General features: G+C 43.1%; 1 protein-coding gene and 1 long non-coding RNA gene across 2 annotated transcripts in view; one reads left to right on the top strand and one right to left on the bottom strand.

Moving 5' to 3' along the window:
• LOC307205071 overlaps window positions 1-19,589 on the bottom strand; it is a 280,556-nt gene that overhangs the window by 99,285 nt on the left and 161,682 nt on the right. The window lies entirely within an intron of this gene.
• LOC307205213 (vomeronasal type-2 receptor 26-like) lies at window positions 11,803-19,472 on the top strand (the record flags this gene model as incomplete). Its single annotated transcript, XM_079957411.1, has 7 exons — window positions 11,803-11,894; window positions 12,609-12,665; window positions 13,575-13,866; window positions 14,935-15,780; window positions 16,947-17,174; window positions 17,976-18,102; window positions 18,571-19,472. 7 exons carry the CDS (start codon window positions 11,803-11,805, stop codon window positions 19,470-19,472), a joined length of 2,544 nt encoding a protein of 847 aa, XP_079813537.1.

Below are 19,589 nucleotides of genomic sequence, written 5' to 3'. Positions count from 1 at the left end.
TGGGTAGCTCTGGAGCCAAGTGAGGATTCCCAGGTAAGATCCTCCCTCTATTGTGTGGGCAGGTAATCCCTCCCCCACCTGGCCTGATCTCCTTGGCAATGCTTCCCCCAGGTGGGATTGGACAACTGACTGGAGTAGGCGGAGACCTCCAGGTATCCCACCTGAGGGAAGGCAAAGCCAAGCCTATGCTGAATGGAGCCGCTGAAGATCCAGGGGCTGCGCGCGTCCATGCAAAGGTCGCCTCCCGTTTTATGTGGGGAGCAGTCATTCTGAAGCAAGCTGGATGTGGCTGTGTATCTTCATGTAATGTTCATACTATTCTGCTATGTTATACAGGCTTTTTCAGCAACATACTCTGATAAGCAGCCTTCCTTGATTACATATGAATAGATATACTGTATGTATAATACAGTTTTCATATAAATACATAAAGTATAGACTCAGCAGTGGTTACATGTTTGACACTGATTTCCCCACTAAAATTTCAACCATGTGCATCACAGTTATCTTTAGGGCTGCTTCATAAAATAATGTTATCTTACATTATCTTACTGCTATTCATAAGTATAGCGACTGACAGATCAGATGATTACTGGATTATTCTACAGCTATTCATTACATTGAACCATGGTGCTATAGATCCATGACAGCAGCCATCGTTTTCTCAATGCAATGAAGGCAGGCCAGCCTCCTCAGACCATCACAGGATGTCTCTGGGCTATTCACAGATCCAGTTTACAAAGCGTGCACTTATAGTCACAGGTAATAGGTGCAGTGGAGAGTAGTAGGGTAATTGGGGCACTACCATGAAAACTGCCATATTTCCTCTCCCAACTGAGAAATATAAGGAATTACTTTGTCTGGCTTTATTCCAATAAATGCCAGCAAACAATGCAAAAATTAAAAGCATCAACACAAGTTCATTCCTATTTGCTCCTCAGAATTAAGTGGTCTCTGCTGTTCAAGTCAGGCCTCAGAAGAAGTATGTACAATTTGGGGGAAAAGATACAACCCAGCAAACCTGCGCTGGAGGCCAAGATGCAAAAGACCTCCACAGCCACCATCTGCTTTCCTTTGGTGCTCAGATAAGAGGGAACAAAGGACAGCCAAACGCTGCAGAACACCAACATGCTGAAGGTGATGAACTTGGCTTCATTGAAACTGTCTGGCAACCTCTTGGCCAGGAAAGCCATAGTGAAGCTGACCATGGCCAGGAATCCCAGATAACCCAGGACAGAATAAAACATCGCGACAGAACCTTCGTTGCATTCCACAATGATTTCCTCCAGCAGAGAGTTCATGTCCACATCTGGGAATGGAGGAGCCGTACAGAGCCAAGCAGCACAAATGCTGGTTTGAACGGAGCAGCAACCAAGAAGCACAGAGTTTGTGAGAGATTTCCCCACCCATTTCCTCATCCTGGATCCTGGTTTGGTGGCCATGAAAGCCAGAACCACCGTGATGGTTTTGGCCAAGACACAAGACACAGCAATGGAGAAGATGATGCCAAAAGCAGCTTGTCGTAAAGAGCAGCTCACTGGGTGAGGCTGGCCAATGAACAGCAAGGAGCAGAGGAAGCAGAGCAAGAGGGAAGTGAGCAGAGTGTAGGTGAGGTCCCGGTTGTTGGCTTTGACAATGGGAGTGTCCCCATTCCTCGAGAAGACGCCAAGTATCAGAGCTGTGACCAGAGAAAAGACCAGAGCTAAGGAAGCTAAAACGAACCCTAAAGGTTCTGCGTAGGAAAGAAAATGTTGGCGTTTGGGGAGGCATTGATCTCTGGCCTTGTTTGGAAATTGGTCATCTTGGCACTGGAAACAATAATCCATATCTGAAACAATGAGTGATATATGAGTTCCAACAAATAAGGCATTAATTAGTTAGTGAACGTATCAGAGATAAGTGAATATTGAAAACTATACAATCTCCTGTCATTATGCATAATCCGCAATAGGTTCTACTCTGTCTTTCATCTGCAGTTAATGATCAGAAACATGGCCTTTGGTTGTGCCCTTAGTTGAGTTGGTCACACCCAGAGAGATCTTCATGGTGATGGAGGCTTCTTGAGAACAGCCACTTTGGGCTCAGAGGCTGGGCTGAGGACAGTTCTGGGTAAGGAGATCATTTCATGCTTTTTTCTGGCTCACACAACTAAACAACAGATAACACCAGACATATTCCACACCTATTTCCAGAGATCTCCTTTGTAAAAGTTCTGGATCTAGTTTCCCCAACTGTCTCTTTTTTCTTCCAGATATCAGTGCAGCTGCTCTTCTGTTTAGGAGTACTGAACTTCTAATAGAGGGAAACACTTGAAATAGACATCAGGAGGATTATACAAAATAGCAGATGATTTCTCCTACCCATTTGATTCGAAATCATCCCATTTGGACATGATGCACAATCATAGCAACAAAATGGCAACCCCTCCTTCTTTTTCCTGCTGTAGCCTGGCTGGCAGTGATCATTACACAAGGCAAGGGGCAGCACCTAGCCATAAAAAGACCAGAAAATGTAGCTCTCTTGTGCCTTGTGAACAACACAGTTTTAACCAAAGAGAAGAGATCAGCTAACTGATTAACGTTATTCTAGAAAAGTGTGTTGTATACATCAATAAACTGCAGTGTAAATATTGGGAGTGAATGAGAAGGAATATTGAATTTTTCATTTGCATAAAGATGGAGGATAGAGAGAGGACAGGTAAGACAACAGAATTTGAAATAGGTAAAGGTAAAGGGACCCCTGACCATTAGGTCCAGTCATGGCTGACTCTGGGGTTGTGGCGCTCATCTCGCTTTATTGGCCAAGGGAGCCGGCGTACAGCTTCCGGGTCATGTGGCCAGCATGACTAAGCTGCTTCTGGCGAACCAGAGCAGCATACGGAAAGGCCATTTACCTTCCCGCCATAGCAGTACCTATTGAGTGCTTTTGAACTGCTAGGTTGGCAGGAGCAGGGACCGAGCAACGGGAGCTCACCCCGTTGTGGGGATTCGACGTGCCAACCTTCTGACCGGCAAGTCCTAGGCTTTGTGGTTTAACCCACAGCGCCACCTGTGTCCCCAGAATTTGAAATATAGGGAGTTTTAAAAAAAGGTAACATAGGAAGCTCCACAAGACTATCAATATTCTTTCAAAACAAATGGGCAACTTATCCTGTCCTTGTCTTCTGAGCTGTAAATCTCACTTGGTTCAGCATGATTTACTCGTACATAAATGTGCAACGCATTGAAATGTTTTGAAATCCTATATATCAGGGATGTGGAACCTTTGGTCCAACAGATGGTATTGGACTGTAACTCTCATCAATCTGAAAACCAGCCTGGCCAGTGATCAGGGAGGATGGGAGATGGTAGTCAACAATATTCCATATGCATATTACCATTATATACTTTTAAACCAGAACTCTAAAGAAGAAAATATCTACTTCTCACCTCATGTGCAATGGTAAAATAACATGGGTTATACTTAAACAATTTGCTAATTAATGATAAAGAATATCTACATTAACCTTATTATTTGTATTCTTAAAAAAAACACCTCATTTTTAAAAATCCAATGGTCCCACCTGATTAAAAGCTCTGTGCCATATGATGGCTTCCTCATCCATACTGAAGTCTACGTTTTGTGAATCTTGTGGAACTATCTTTCCTACTTTCATTCGGGAGAAGGTTTGGTTTGGAAAAGTAACCCAGTTAATAATATCAAATCCACCTGCTAATTCTCCATTCTCATCAAAGGACACTAAGTCACCAGCACTGTTGTTGAAGGAGATACTCCTCAAGAACGAGTGCAGCTAGGCAGACCAAAACAAAGGCAAAGTTTTAAAAATGAGAGTTTTATTGATTTTACAAAGGAGAAATATCTATCAATATATTTCACACAATGGAAAGTACCGTATTTTTTGCACCATAACACTCACTTTTTTCCTCCTAGAAAGTAAGGGGAAATGTCTGTGCGTGTTATGGAGGGAATTCCTATGGGTGGCATGCCTACGGATTTTCCTCCTCTAAAAACTACGTGCGTGTTATGGTTGGGTGCGTGTTATAGAGCGAAAAATACGGTAGTTAAAAATTGTGCAGTCTACAACATTTTAAAAACGTAAGTATTTCTAGTAATAACAGCTGGCCTGCCACTTGCGTGAGGGTTCAGCTCTGGGGTCCGTGTGCAAAGGCAAAATGGTGCCATGTCAGGAAGCCCTGGCACTGCATCTCCTGCAAGGTGGGTGGGTGGGCAGGGAGAAGGGGGCAAAGAAATGGAGAGCAGCTCATGGTGGGTTTTCCTGGCTCTCCTTTATTTGTTCACTTTTCCACACCAACGTAAAGTGACCTGTATTTTCAGGTCCACTATAATCAATCAACATCACTGGAAGCAAGTTAAAAAACAGACCAGTCAACCACATTTGAAAATAGCCCTATACGTTCCTCTTTAGTGCAGAAACAAATGCAGGTTCTAGAAAAAAGTTGGTGTCAGTGGACAGAATGAGTGGGCAGTCATGGGTAGAAACAAACCTTAGTATTTTCAAACATATTCTTAATTCTTGATAATTCCCCCTTCTCTTGCTCAACTTTGCAAAAGTTTATTCTGAATAGGAAATCTTACCTGCCAAGGTTGCAGTTTTGGAGGATCAAGCCCATCTCTGTCTGCCATCATTCTGCATTTTGACCTGGATGAGTGCATCTGATGTAAAGAATGTGCAATGGCATAAACAGCATTATAGATACTGTAACTTTGGCCAGTCATGGTCATTTCAAAAATATGCCCAGGAAGGCTCTCCAGACTCTCATGGCCAGTGCAGGTCTTTGTGTTTTCCTTGTGCCCATTAGAAGCAGAAAATAAACAGATGAATGCCTGTTGCCAAAAAGCCTGGAGGAACCCATCTCCATTTGGAGAGTTGGGGTTCAGGGTCTGAAGGAACTCTTTAAATCCCTGGACTTTCTCTGTGTGAATTGCAAAAGACAAGGCACCATCAAAGACTTGTATGTCATAATACCTTTGCATTGTTTCTGAAGAGAAAGCCCATTGGGCTGTCAAAATCCACACAGTGCCTGTAGACTTCTCTGCAACATCTTCAGCTACTGAATAGAAATATTGCATCCATTTCACAACTGTAATGGTCTCAGGTTCTGCATTCAGAACCAATATGTTGAATTCTGAAGCCACCAGGAAAGAGGACTTGGCCCGAATGACTTCCAAGGAACTGAAATTATCTAGACCCTGAGATAAGGCTGGTAGTTTTTCATTGAAAGCTGTACAGACTCCATGCTGAGAAAGCATTGGCACTAAGGTTTGCATAAAGCTCTCTCCATTTTCATCATCGGATGCCACAATTCCTACCCATGTCCACTGGAAATATAGAAGTAGCATGACAATCCCTGCATATTGATATTTCTCATTGGGCACCGTTCGGTAGAATGTCTGGGGCTGCAACTCTGGGCTTCTCACTGGAGCTAATACGCAGTAAGCAATCTGGAGGAAGAAATCAACCCCACAAGAATTGAAGAGTTAGAGGAAACAGCTGTGGTTCATCTCAAGTATCTGCTTGAAGAGAAAAACTCATGAGAATTTCTCGACTCCATTTATGGATGCATGTTGATTTCACAAGAACATTACGCATATCTCCAGCAGTTGTTGGTGAGGAGGAGGAGCAGGGTTTCTCTGATCTCTTGCAACTGGTGTTGTGCAGCTTCATGGGAACAGTAGGAAGACTCCTGCTGCTGCATTTGCCCTTTTTTTTAAATTTTTTATTCGGCTATAAGCCCACATGGTAAAACATATCAATAAATAAAATAGCCTTTTACATTCTAAAATATCAACTAAAATATTCCAACGCATAATCTACTTCACATTACTTACAATCTCTAGATGTACCGTATTATGGCCTTGAAGATAAAGATGGTGCATAGAGTTTACTAGATTTTTAATAGTCATGCAGCATTCAATGAAGTCTTTTATATGAAAGAACTAAAATCAGGAATCTGGCAACCTGTAATGTTCTATAACCAGTGACACAGGGGAGACAGAGTCAGGCAAGCACCAAAGCCCCTCCACTCCCACCACTACTGCATACCTCCCCCAGGTGCTTTTGTATCAGTTACGGTATATATTTCCCTCTCACATTTCCTTTTTCAGAAAAATGAACCAAAATAAAAGAAAGCTTTGAGAACCCAAAAGATAATTATTGTACCAGAGGGAGAAGAGATTCACAGCCCCCACACATACTATACCTGTGGAATCTTGTAGATGCCTAAGACAGTAGCCACGTGGAGGGAGATGTCAGAATCAAGTCCCCCAATAACAGCTATCTTTTGTCCTTTCTTGTCACATTTGAAGTTGGGGACAATCCTTTCTGTGATGGACAGATGTTTCAGGGTGTTCTGATAAGTCATCCTTGCATTTAAGTAGCTATCAGTGACGTGGACCCCAAAGGTCATATTCGGTACAATATTAGGGTTCTCGTTTATTTCTTTCACAGCAAACACCAGGGAAAGAGTATTCTGGTAGTACTTTGGTGCTCCACTAATAAAAGAATTATACTGTATGTCAGAGGTATTCTCTTCCTCGCCCTCTTAAGCACATAGGTAACTTCCTGACTCACATGCACCTATATAAGTTGCAACATCCTTCCCTTAACTCATTTTTTCCTTTCAGCAACCAACGGACACTCACTGGATGAGAAGTTCCCAATGCAGAAATTCTGAATGGTGCCTCTCAGATAGTGTTTGGTGTAGGTGGGGAGTAGAGACCAGAGCACATCAGATGGAATAGGATCTATTCTTTCACAGTAACAGAATTTCCATCTTTCCCTCATTCAGATAAAATTGAGGCTGTACAAAAAATACTGTAGCCAATGTTAGTCATACTCTGAGAAGGCCCATTAGGATTAATAGATCAGACTAACTTAGGTGTATTAATTTCAGTGGGTCTAATCTGCATAAAACTCAGTTGCGATACTTGGTATTATTACCCAATATGGTTTACATTGCATAGCAGCAGGTATAACCCAAAATCTATGATATTCATATGTCACATTCAACTGTGACTGCCAGATTAAAGGATAGTGATTGTGAATGTGAGGATCAAGCTTTGCTGCAAAGGGAAACAGACGTTAATGGTGTGAAAGGAAACATAGAGGGAGGTTGAGGATGAAGTTGGGAGAAAGTGGTGAGAGCCATGGGATCAGGTGATGAGAAAGAAGAACAGGCAGAAGATAGAAACCCCAAGAAGCGGAATGAAGCAACAAAGAAGAAAGTGACAAGATCACAAGGTAAAAATAAGAAAATATATGTTTAACACCCCTCCTTGATAAAAGTCACAGGGAAATGTGTTCTGAGCATGCCGTGGTATGCTTTGTGTGATTGTAGCCAACATGACCTCACCAAGCTTGCACTATGAAGGATAGAATTTTACTTACAAGAGTTCATCTATAAGCTTTGTGTTTGGGTGCTCATGGAAATCTTTTTCTTCAAATACAAAGCCGAAATAAGAAACAATTCCTCCAATGACTAGGTCCCCTCTCTGATAATTCTGGTATGGAAGCTGGAAAGGCTCCATCATGGTGCATCTAGCAGAGTGTTCCTTGCTCTCAGTTGGAGGCAATTGTAGCCACAGGAAGAGAAGAATCTGCAGCAGAAATGTTCCTACCATCTTGGGGCCAACAGGGATGCTGAAAGTCAGATTTGTATCTCATCCTCCATAAACTGCATTGCAAGAACTCTCATTGAATGACTCTGTATTATTTTGATAAAGGGAAATTGTCAAAGATTTGGTCCATGAAAACCTGAATGTTCAGAATTTCTCATGTGGGCTCTGAATAACACAGGATTTATTTTAGATACACTTTCACACACTGACATTGATTGTGCTCATGGCCTGATAAAATGTACAAGGGATTTATCAAGATGGATGATGAAACCCAGCAATTTGAGATAATTACTAAGTTATCTCCTTAGAGCATTGAGCTCTGTGACTTATAGTAATATCAAAATAATAATGCATATTTGTTATTGTGTAGTGCGCTTGTCCCTTATAAGGGACGCAGGTGGCACTGGGGTCTAAACCACAGAGCATAGGGTTTGATATGAGTGTTCTTTCAGCAATTGTTACATGGTCAAACACTCTTGGATTTGCACATCATAAGGTGTCCCTGTTGATGGAAGCATCTAAGGGAAAGGCTATACTTGGAGACTAAAGGTTGGCAGGGTGTTATAAGTGCTCTTGAGGTCTTCACTGTGTTGTTCCTCAGCAAGTAATCTGAGTTCCAATGAAGCTTCCCAGTTCAATGAAAAATGGAAAGCTGGCTCAAAGAGGAATTGTGGGTTTTGAGTTCCATTGGTATTTGACCCTTGTCGCTACTGGCTTATAAAAACTAGTAGGGAGAAGGCAGCCAGCTGGCTCAGGGTCACACCGTGAACTTCATGACTGATTTTAACCCTGATCTCCTAGGTCCACCTAATATCCCTCCACTTAATTCCACTTCCTGTAAAGAAGGCATAGAAGTGAATAAGCTGGAGGAAGGCCATAGGGAGAACTCAGAATACATAGAACATAGCACTCAACTGTTCTCTTGTGAGCAGGGCACCCCAGATTCAAAGAAGTCAGCCTGGTCTCTGATTGGATCCAGGAATGTCCTGGGATCCGTGTGTCCTCCTTTGGGCAGCCACCATTGAGGAGCACAACTTTCTGCTCTTCTCGGTGTTTAAATAAGTTTAGCAATGAAAGAAGGCAGTTGTGGTTGGTGGCTGCTGGGAGAAGCCAGACTCTCCTCCAATCAGAGCATACAGAGGAAGCTGAAAAACATTGATGTGCCAGGTTGGCAGAGCGATGAAGCAAGGACAGCCCTTCTCTTCGCTTTGCTACACCTTTCCCAGCCCCAGTGGATAACTGTGGCTTACTGGCACCACTGGGGTGTGCAGAGCGCATGGCCCCTGGGAACTGTGAGCTCAGCAGGAAGGTGGCGGCAGCACATGGAAAGGAGTGGGCCATGAGTGGCTGCTGGCACAGGGGGAGCAGGAGGCAAAGGGGCTCTGGGTGCTCTCTGCCCCTCTGGCAGTGGTGGGGGCTGTTCAATGGCAGCTCTTTCCCTCCCTCCCACTGGGCTAGCACCAAGGAAGCTATGGCCTTCAGAGTTCCTCAAGTGCTGGAGCCCAGTGGAGGAGAGGTGGTCACTGCCCCTGCTCCTCCTCCTCTCTGCTACTTCCACCTCATGCTCAGAGTGGTGCCTGAGCTGGGAGTGGTGCTGCAGTCTAGTGGTGAAAGGCAGCCCTGAGGAAGCCGTGGCCGCCAGAGCCCAGTAGAGGATAAGGGCAGTGCTGCTGCCACTGCCAATACTGCCGCTACTTCCACCCCTGGCATTTTGACTCGTGCCCATGTCCTGGATCCAAAGTGGAAAGTATGCATAGAGGCCCCGGTAGCTTAAGGAGCTACTGGGTGAGGTCCCATAGTCTGGAATGAATAGAAGGGAGCCCAATAGGGATGGGAGCTTCTAAATGAGAAATGTTGAAGGCCCAAAGGCAGACAATTCCAACAAGAAAGAAAAGTGGGAGGCATCTAAGGAAACCGATGTGGCTGCATAAGGAGCTTACAGATGAGCTGAGAGTTGGGAAGGACATGTATAAGAAATGGGGAATCATAAAAGAGGAGCATACACACATAGCCAACAGTTGTAAGATGAAGATCAGAATAAGGAAGAGAAGTAATTTTTTAAAAAAGGCGTTATTTGGCTATGTTCAAAGCAAGAGAAAGGATAAATAAGTGGTAGGTCCTCTGCGTGAGGAACATGAGAAACTCTATTAGATGACAGAGAGAAGGCAGAACTACTCAAAGCCTATGGGACGCAGGTGGCGCTGTGGGTTAAAGCCTCAGCGCCTAGGACTTGCCGATCGAAAGGTCGGCGGTTCGAATCCCTGCGGCGGGGTGCGCTCCCGCTGCTCGGTCCCAGCGCCTGCCAACCTAGCAGTTCGAAAGCACCTCCGGGTGCAAGTAGATAAATAGGGACCGCTTACCAGCGGGAAGGTAAACGGCGTTTCCGTGTGCGGCTCTGGCTCTGGCCAGAGCAGCGATGTCACGCTGGCCACGTGACCCGGAAGTGTCTCTGGACAGCGCTGGCCCCTGGCCTCTTAAGTGAGATGGGCGCACAACCCCAGAGTCTGTCAAGACTGGCCCGTACGGGCAGGGGTACCTTTACCTTTACCTTTACTCAAAGCCTACTTTGCTTCTATCTTCACCCAAAAGGAAAGCAGTGTCCAACCTGGAGAATAAATGATTCTAGATTCAGGTAGGTAACTGTGTTGGTCTGATGCAGTCAAAATAAATAAATAAATAAATAAAATGTTCATTCGCACCTTAGATACCAACTAAGTTTGTTCTGGGTATAAGCTTTTGTGTATCTGAAGAAGTGTGCATGCACACGAGAGTTTATACCCAGAACAAGCTTAGTTGGTCTCTAAGGTGCTACTGGACAATTTTTTTTATTTAAAATAAATGATGTAAGGATGGAGATGTAGCCCAAGATAGGAAAAGAGGAGGTAAGGGAACAGCTAACAATTTTAAATAAATTCAGATCTCCAAGACCTGATGAGCAGCATCCAAAACCAGAAAGGCTCCTAGAACAGATAATTCAACCGTCAGTCTGGGAGCTCTTAAAAAGCATGCTGTGATTACCAAGACCCAGTGTGGGTATCTCAAATATATATATATATTTTATGGAGTTACATGCTTGGTGGATCAGGGGAATGCTGTGGACGTAGTGTATCTTGATTTCAGTAAGGCTTTGGACAAAGTCCCCTAACCTTTTTTTCTGAGGAAAAAGCCACTCTGGGTGGCCTCCAGCATATATGAAAACATAATAAAACATCCAACGTTGAAAAATTTCCATATACAGGGCTGCCTTCAGATTTCTTCTAAAGGTTATACAGGGACGCTACGAGATATTATGCAAATCTTCTTTTACCACTCAATATACATAAACTCAAGATACATAAATACATAAAAGGTGCCATTTCCAGAAAACGACGGCAACTGACTGGATTTATACAAGGCACCCTACTCTGAAGAGGCTGGACTAAGACTGGCCTGAACTACTGCTCTTGTAAAAGGTGGAGACCAAGGGTTGCATTCAACTAAATCCTGAATTATTTAACCTATGTTAGTCATGCTCATTAAATTCAATGGAACTACTCTGAGTAGGACGAATATTGAATACCACCCCAAGCCTCTTCTAATTTGACATACAGCCTTGCCCACCTCCATCACACATGGAGGAAAGTGCAAAAGTTTTTCCATTTCCATGGGAGAGGGAGTACAAATCTTCTATTTTCCCCTCTCTCCTGTGATTCTCTATAACTTTGAGCAGGATCAAAGAAGACATTTGCTATTGGGGGGGGGACACATGATTTCTTTAACAATGATGAGTGAGTCATAAACAACAGCTGCCATAAGTTATGTCTCCTGTAATTATCAAATTAATCATAATCACAGCTATATTTCCCCAACCCAGGAGAGTTCAAGTGGGCACATTCAAAATGTAAACTAAGGCTATAGAAATGCAAGGCTCTTTCATCTGGTTACTGATTCTTCAGTTCTGCCTTCTTCAATTCAGCTGCTGGAGTACTAATTTAAGGCAGAGACTCTATCATTACAAAGAGATGAAGTGTCCTTTGCAGTAAAGAGTTTTCCTGCAAGATGGTAGCATTTGTGATCTTACTATTAATACTGCTGCCTCTAACTACATGCAATATTCCTTTTGTTCAGTGCCCCACCAGTGCCCCTCTTCCCATTCTTCACAAATATTATCAGTCAGGAGACCTCATGATTGCTGGCATCATGTCTCAGGTCTATACATTCATAAACAAGATAACATTCAAAGAACGTCCCTCTGCTAAACTCTTTGATGACCCGATGTAAGGAACTGTGTTTATTTAACAATATAATGCATCCATATTAAATGTATTCATATTTTGCTGTTGGTGCAATCGGCTTTCCTTATAAGTAATTATTGTGCTTCTGCGTTTGATGTGCTTTTTTCTGGGGCGGGGAAGTGGGGACCTGAGAGCTCGAGCCCATTTCTGCTAAGAGTGTCTACCATAGTCTTAAATTAATGTTCATGAAGCAAGTCCAGTTTACCACATTTCCAACTTTAATGGTAGCAATAGCAGATGTATTTATTTTCTCTTGTGCATCATAGAATCTGTCCAACCGGATATAATTTGGGTGCAATTTGTAGGCATGCTCACCTCCTCTAAGGAACAAGTTCTGTCATATTTCAGAATGATTGCTGCAGTGGTTCTCCTGCCTAAGCGGACTTGAGGGGGACACAATAGGAATTGTGGGGACAGGGGTGGAGGCTGAAAACAGATTATGCACTCTCAGGAAAGAATAAAGTGGGGAAAATCTCAGCCTGTCAGAAATGGCCTTGGTATCCCAAAGGTTGTGGTGGGGTGGGCAGATCACTCCATTGACTTGCAAAGGGTGATGGAAATAGTAACCTAGATGCCCAGGATAAATGATGTGAATTAAATCTTACCCTTCCAATGAGGATCGGTTATCAAGGGAAGAAGGGCTGGGCTTTTCTTCCTCTCCATCCAGTTTTTTGGGATTTTGCCTCTTTTCCGCAGGAGAGTGACCTCTCCATTAACTGGCACAGGGAAAGGCAGTGTGGAAAGAGGATTACCGTATGTGATTCAAGCAAAGAGGGGTGTGGGGAAAATATTACCCTTGCAGCCAGGACATTGTTGTGGGGTGTTTCTGCCCCCCGCTGAATGGGGATACAAATGTTTCTCAATGGAAAAGAGAGATCTTTTCATAATGTGTATATGGTAAGAGGTAGTGGTTGAAAAGCAACAAATATTCACTTTAAGAAATAAAACAAGCATAGTTTTAAAAATAATACTGATCTGTGATTAATACCAGATCTGGCTGTCAAAACAGAAGAACAAATCCCCTCTTCAACTCAATCTCAGGCTGCTTCTCTTCTGATAAAAGTTGTTGCTTTAAGTTTCCAGGCACCTGACTTCACTGAGGAACTATCAGATCCAATTCAAGATGCCTTGTTAATATCATGCAAAATCAAGGATGTGAACACTTCACCTGAATCACCTGTACTGATATATCAGCATTTGTAGTTGTAGTAATGAAACTTAGATTGTTCAAACAGAGATGCTCCTACCTGCAGGCCATAGGGCCCTGGGGGCAGTGGATCAAGGGAGTAACACATGGAATTTCAAAACCCCAACTTAGCATCTTATTGGGTGTGCTATATCTATTGTAGATCACCCTGAATATGGAGTGAAAGGTGGTGTGAAGTATAATTGAAGCCTATTCTATGCATTTGAAATATTGCATGGAACTTGAGCAAGGCAAGAATCAGAAGAAAATTCTCTAGACTGAAATGTTTGAAGTATTTCATCATTATTTCAATAAATAATATGGGATTCTTGTCTATATATCCAGTTTTGTTTGTCAAGGGTATTCAAGCTCTAGTCTGTTCTCATCTGATGTATTTTTCTCTCACTAGATAGATAAGTAGATATGTAGAAAATGTCATTTGCTGTAGAAGATGCAAAATGAACCCCTCATTGCAGGCTCATGACACAACTCTACCAGCACATTGTGGCTTTGGTTTTTGCTGTAAAGGAGATAAATGACAACCCACAGAACTTGCCCAATGTCACCCTGGGATTCCACATCTTGAACAGCCATTTCGTTGCAAGCTGGACCTATCATGGTTCCATGGAGCTGCTGTCTGGATGGGGCAGACTCATTCCTAACTATAAGTGTGGTGTTGAGAACAGTCCAGTAGCCATCATTGGGGGACCGAATTCTGACATCTGTCTCCACATGGCAATGGTCCTGAGTATCTACAAGATGCCACAGGTAAGAGAGCCATTGGAGAAGCCATTCACATTTCTCCTGCACTGCATCCTTTCATGCTGTAGGTTGAGGGATTCACAGAGATGTGTGCATTGAGTGTGGCCATTTAGGATGCTATTCACACTTCTATTGGATTCTATCCCTTAAGGCCCCAGGTTGATATTACAAAGTGTGAATGACTCACAATGAACAAAACTCATCCCTGCACATAATACACCAGAATACGAGGAACAACCATTCTGTCTTGAATTCTGCATGACATGTTTGATTTTTTAGTGCAGGGAAGGCTAATTCCCTCCTCTCCAATATTTAAGCACTCCAGCACAGAATCCATGATTGAGGTTCAGATGCAGTCCAGTCATCAAAAATCATCATTGCTTGATTGGGCTCAATGGCCTTTACAAATGCATTTTAATTTTATTTTCCCCAATTTATGGTTCAAAGAGCTGTCCTATGGATTCTTCCGCAGAAACTAGTCATATTTGCTCTTTATTCTGTGTTCACGTGGCTGATACTGTTTGCTTATATGTTCTGATGGTGACATTCACATGGGAAATTTAAGGGAGAAGTGACCCCTGCTGTGCTTTTCCCTTTATTGAAAATATAGGGGAAGCAAAGACCTTAGACTCTATGTATGACTGAACAAAAAATAAAATGTATGCAGTGGTACCTCTGGCTGTGAACTTAATTTGTTCCGGAGTTCTGTTCTTAACCTGAAGCTGTTCTTCACATGAGGTACCATTTTAGCTAATGGGGCCACCTGCCTTCGCCATGCTGCCAGCACACGATTTCTGTTCTCACCCTGGGGCAAAGTTCTTAACCCGAGGTACTACTTCTGGGTTAGCGGAGTCTGTAACCCGAAGTGTTTGTAAGCTGAGGTACCACTGTAAATTGAAGGAATTCTAGCCACTCCATATAGGGCCCCAATGTTCAACTTTTATGTATCTTTATTTTTAAAAAGTTTTAAATTTTCTCTATGCAGTCTCAACTGTGTTCATTCATCATAAGAGGGTATATAAAAACACCAAAGTGGATGGAATTTGCAAGCATAATTTTTACAATCATTTTCAGTTCATCTATGGCTCTTCTCCTATGCTGAGTAACCACATCCAAGAAGAGTTCTTTCACCGAATGTTCCCTGATGTGGCTCATCAGTATAATGGGATTCTCCAGCTACTGCTGCATTTCAGCTGGATGTGGATTGGAGTGGTGACTCTGAGTGATGACAACGGAGAGAGATTTGTACAAAACATCCTTCCCATGTTTGCCGGAAGAGGTATTTGCTGTGATTATACAGAAACATTTCCCAAACTAACCTTTTCAGGTGAGTCTATGGAAATGGTGGAAGAAGGTTCTAAAACAATCAGTGTTATTATGGGCAGCACCGCCAATGTCGTGGTTGTGATTGGTGAAATTCACACCATGATGGTATTGGGAATAATACCCAACTTGGCAGAAACAATGAATATGCCAGTGGACATCAAGGCAAAAGTCTGGATTATGACAGCCCAGATGGATTTTACATCGTTTTCCTTTCAAAGAAATTGGGACATACGCTTTCTCCATGGTGCCATTTCGTTTGCAGTTCATTCAGCTAATCATCTAGGATTCCAGAAATTTCTTCAGAAGAGAAACCCTGTCACAGAAAGGGAGGATGGCTTCATCAGAACTTTCTGGGAAGAGGCATTTCTTTGTTCTTTTGAAAAGAAAGACAATGATCTCTGCACTGGGACAGAGAAGCTTGAGACTCTTCCTGGGTCTGTCTTTGAAAGGAGCATGACTGCCCACAGCTACAGCATCTACAATGCAGTCTTGGCAGTGGCACATGCTTCACAAAACATGCATTTCTCCAGATTCAAACACAGTGTAATGATGGATGAACTAAGAGGGAATAGGCTGCATCCACAGCCATGGCAGGTAATGTCCCTCTATTGCTAATATAGAATAGTTCGCCATCTTTCAGTGTGCAAAAATAGTTTCTTGACTGTTTAGAAAGCTCTTTTTCTTGTTGTTGTTTAGTCATTTAGTCGTGTCCGACACTTCGTGACCCCCTGGACCAGAGCACGCCAGGCACTCCTGTCTTCCACTGCCTCCCGCAGTTTGGTCAAACTCATGTTCACAGCTTCGAGAACACTGTCCAACCACCTCGTCCTCTTTCGTCCCCTTCTCTTTGTGCCCTCCATCTTTCCCAACATCAGGGTCTTTTCCAGGGAGTCTTCTCTTCTCATGAGGTGGTGAAGTATTGAAGCTTCAGCTTCAGGATCTGTCCTTCCAGTGAGCACTAGGTTGGATCTTCTTGCAGTCCACGGGTCTCTCAAGAGTCTCCTCCAGCACCATATTTTTTTCTTTTTCTTCTCACCCTCATCTTTCAGCATAGATAGGACTGCTATCTGATAGGACTGCTTTATCTTTCATTTTAAAACACATGGGGCAAATCTGCAACATTAAATCCCTCTTGTTTCACTTTAAGAGCCATGGCTTCCACCAAGGAATCTTGCGAACGATAGTTTCTTAATGGTCTCCTAACAACTCTCAACTCCTTTAAGTAACCTCCCTTTCCATAATTCTTTGGGGGAAACCATGACTGTAACAAGAGTTCTTTAAATGTATGGTGTGGATGAGCTGTTAGAATTACTGTGATTAGAATCCGTGATCTCTACCTTGTGCAGAGTTGAAATGAATCTTCTCCACCTCTGCTGGCTTCTGGGATATCTTCCAGAGAATAAAAGGCTAAAAAGTAAGCCCTACACAGTTCCAGAGTGGAGTCTCTTAGGCAGATGGATGTTATTTTCTATGCTTCCTTCTGGCAACCCCTGAAACCAAGCTGGTGCCGAATGTCCTGTTCTGCTTTCCTTTTGACCACATCAGCAAGACTGAGAAGGGAGTCTTGTCCTCTGGGCAGCCCAGGACTGTCCAGGCTTGCACCCTGGGGAGGTCACTTCAGTGCTGCTAACATAGCGGGTTGACCTCACCCCTGGAGCCACACTCCATTGTTCTCGAGACAAACAGATGCCAACAACTGGAGGGAAATAATATCATCCTGTTATACATCTGTCTCTTTCTAATTCTCTTCACTAATTTAGCTCCACCACTTTTTGAGAGGCATCTCATTTAACAATAGTGCTGGGGAAGAGGTTTCATTCAGCCAGAAGGGGGATTTGGTAACTGAATTGGATATCATCAACTGGATCACATTCCCAAATGACTCCTTTTTCAGAGTTAAGGTCGGAATGATGAACCTCCAGGCTCCCCCAAGCAAGAGACTCTCCATTCATGATAATACCATCACGTGGCCCATCAGGTTCAACCAGGTAAGGTCCATTTCAGAGTGTCCCAAGACATTTCCTCAATGCTAAAAAAAGGGGGTTCACTATTCAAACTCTGAAACATCTATTCCACGATGCAACTAGTTGTGATTTAACTCACCTCCTGAAGAAGATAGGGAACCAACATTCAACTGAAAACAGCACAGGCAGTGGAAAGCTTAAAATGGCAAAATGTGATATAGAAAGAAGTTGGATAGGTGGGCTTATTAATAACTGAATTTTAAAAAGAAAACAAAGTACAGAAGAACCTCATCACTGTTCTTCATTGTTACCCCAAACATTGCTGCAGCATAACATAACAATACCTTGTTTGGACTGCTGAGATCCTCAGATAATGTTCAAAGGAGCCCACAGCTAAAAAATTAACATAGGAAGTGATGAAGCAAATGACATCACCCAAAGTAATTGTGAGAAGAAAGGAAGACACCCAGAACCAGGAAACACTGGCAACTTGGATGAAGAGCAGAAACACCCAAGAACCTAAGGATGAGGTGTGAGCCAAAGTTCTTAAATGCCCCATAAAAGTGGGTTCAGGGTGTTTGTGGCCTGCTCAGTGTTCAGCATGGGACATTCAGTATCAGACAGTGGGAGGGCAATTGCTGTGAAGCAAACCACAGAAGGACCAAGGGCAGCAGCTCCTTGGGATGTGAATGGTCATCCTGATCTGATTGGCACTTCAGACTTCCTGCCAGTGTGGGAAACAGGGAAGTAAATTTAGCTCCATCTGAGGAACAGGTATGGCATGTGTAAATCAGAAATTACGATCTTCTTTCCTTTTTTGGACAGGCACAACCCCTTTCTCTGTGCAATGAGAATTGCCAATTGGGCTACAGTCGGACCAAGAAGGAAGGGAAGCTACCTTGCTGCTATGATTGCATCCCGTGTCCAGAAGGGAAGATTTCAGATCAGAAGGGTCAGAGATTTTTTATTTATTTTTGGGGTATACTAGTTATAAGAATTGTCAAGAATGATCCAGTACATGAAAATTAAAATAAGTAGAGAAGCATGGTAAGAGAACGGTGTCTAATGATACCAGTAAGATGTACCTGTTTTGGAGCATAGTCTCATATGCTCATGGAATGCAGAGGTAAGGGTTTCAGCATAGCAGGAGATGATGGAAACAGGGAGAACTTATGATTGGTGGTATCCAGGTGATGAACTTCTCTTCTTTCAGTTGTAGTGAAGACCTGCATAGCTCTGGAATCCTAAGTAAATGCAGCCCTCTTGTATATAGAAATAATTGGGCCAAATACCTTTATATATTTTACCAGTACTGATCCAGCAGCCATCATTCAAGGCTTTCTGGCCATTTGCCTTGATTTCTTCTGGGCGCAAAAGGCTTCACAAGTATAGTATAGTATTTTTCATTTTTCTTTTTCAGACATGGATGACTGTCTTGAATGCTCTGAAGATCAGTATCCAAACAGTGACAAGGATGGATGCCTTCCAAAAGATAAAACTTTCTTGTCTTATGGAGAACCGTTGGGGATCTGTCTGGCCACTTTTGCTGTCTGCTCTTCTTCCATCACAGCTGCAGTGCTTGGAATATTCGTGAAACACAAGGCGACTCCCTTAGTCAAAGCCAACAACAGGAACCTGACCTACGCTCTCCTCCTCTCCCTCCTCCTCTCCTTCCTTTGTGCTTTGCTCTTCATTGGCCAGCCTAACAAGCTGACATGCATCCTACGGCAAACTGCTTTTGGCATGATCTTCTCAGTTGCCATTTCGTGCATATTGTCCAAAACCGCCATTGTGGTTCTGGCTTTCATGGCTACCAAGCCAGGGTCCCGAATGAGGAAGTGGCTGGGGAAACAATTGGCCAGCTCCATTGTTCTTTCCTGCTCCCTTATTCAAGCCACAATCTGTAGCATATGGCTGGCAACTTCTCCTCCTTTCCCAGACGTTGACATGCACTCAATGACTGAAGAAATAATACTAGAATGTAATGAAGGCTCCACTCTTATGTTTTATTGTGTCCTGGGATTCATGGGTTGGCTGGCCATTGTGAGCTTCACGGTGGCTTTCCTAGCTAGAAAGTTGCCTGACAGTTTCAATGAAGCCAAATTTATCACTTTCAGCATGTTGGTGTTTTGCAGTGTGTGGCTCTCCTTTGTTCCAACCTACTTGAGCACCAAGGGCAAATACATGGTGGCTGTGGAGATCTTCTCCATCTTGGCCTCTAGTTTTGGGTTACTGGGTTGCATCTTTACCCCCAAATGCTATGTCATTTTACTGAGGCCTAAGCTGAACAGCAGGGAGCAGCTAATTAGAATAAAGAATTAAGAACTGACAAGAGTGACTCACTGGTCCAGGCAATTCTTTGTCACTGGAAATTAGAGATACTTCTTTCCAGATCATTGTCAGTTGGATATGTATTAATTGAAAACATGAAGTTAATAT

This window comes from Podarcis cretensis (assembly GCF_951804945.1).
Source record: "Podarcis cretensis genome assembly, chromosome: 16".
NCBI lineage: Eukaryota > Metazoa > Chordata > Lepidosauria > Squamata > Lacertidae > Podarcis > Podarcis cretensis.
This window is presented reverse-complemented; position numbering and strand designations above follow the sequence as displayed.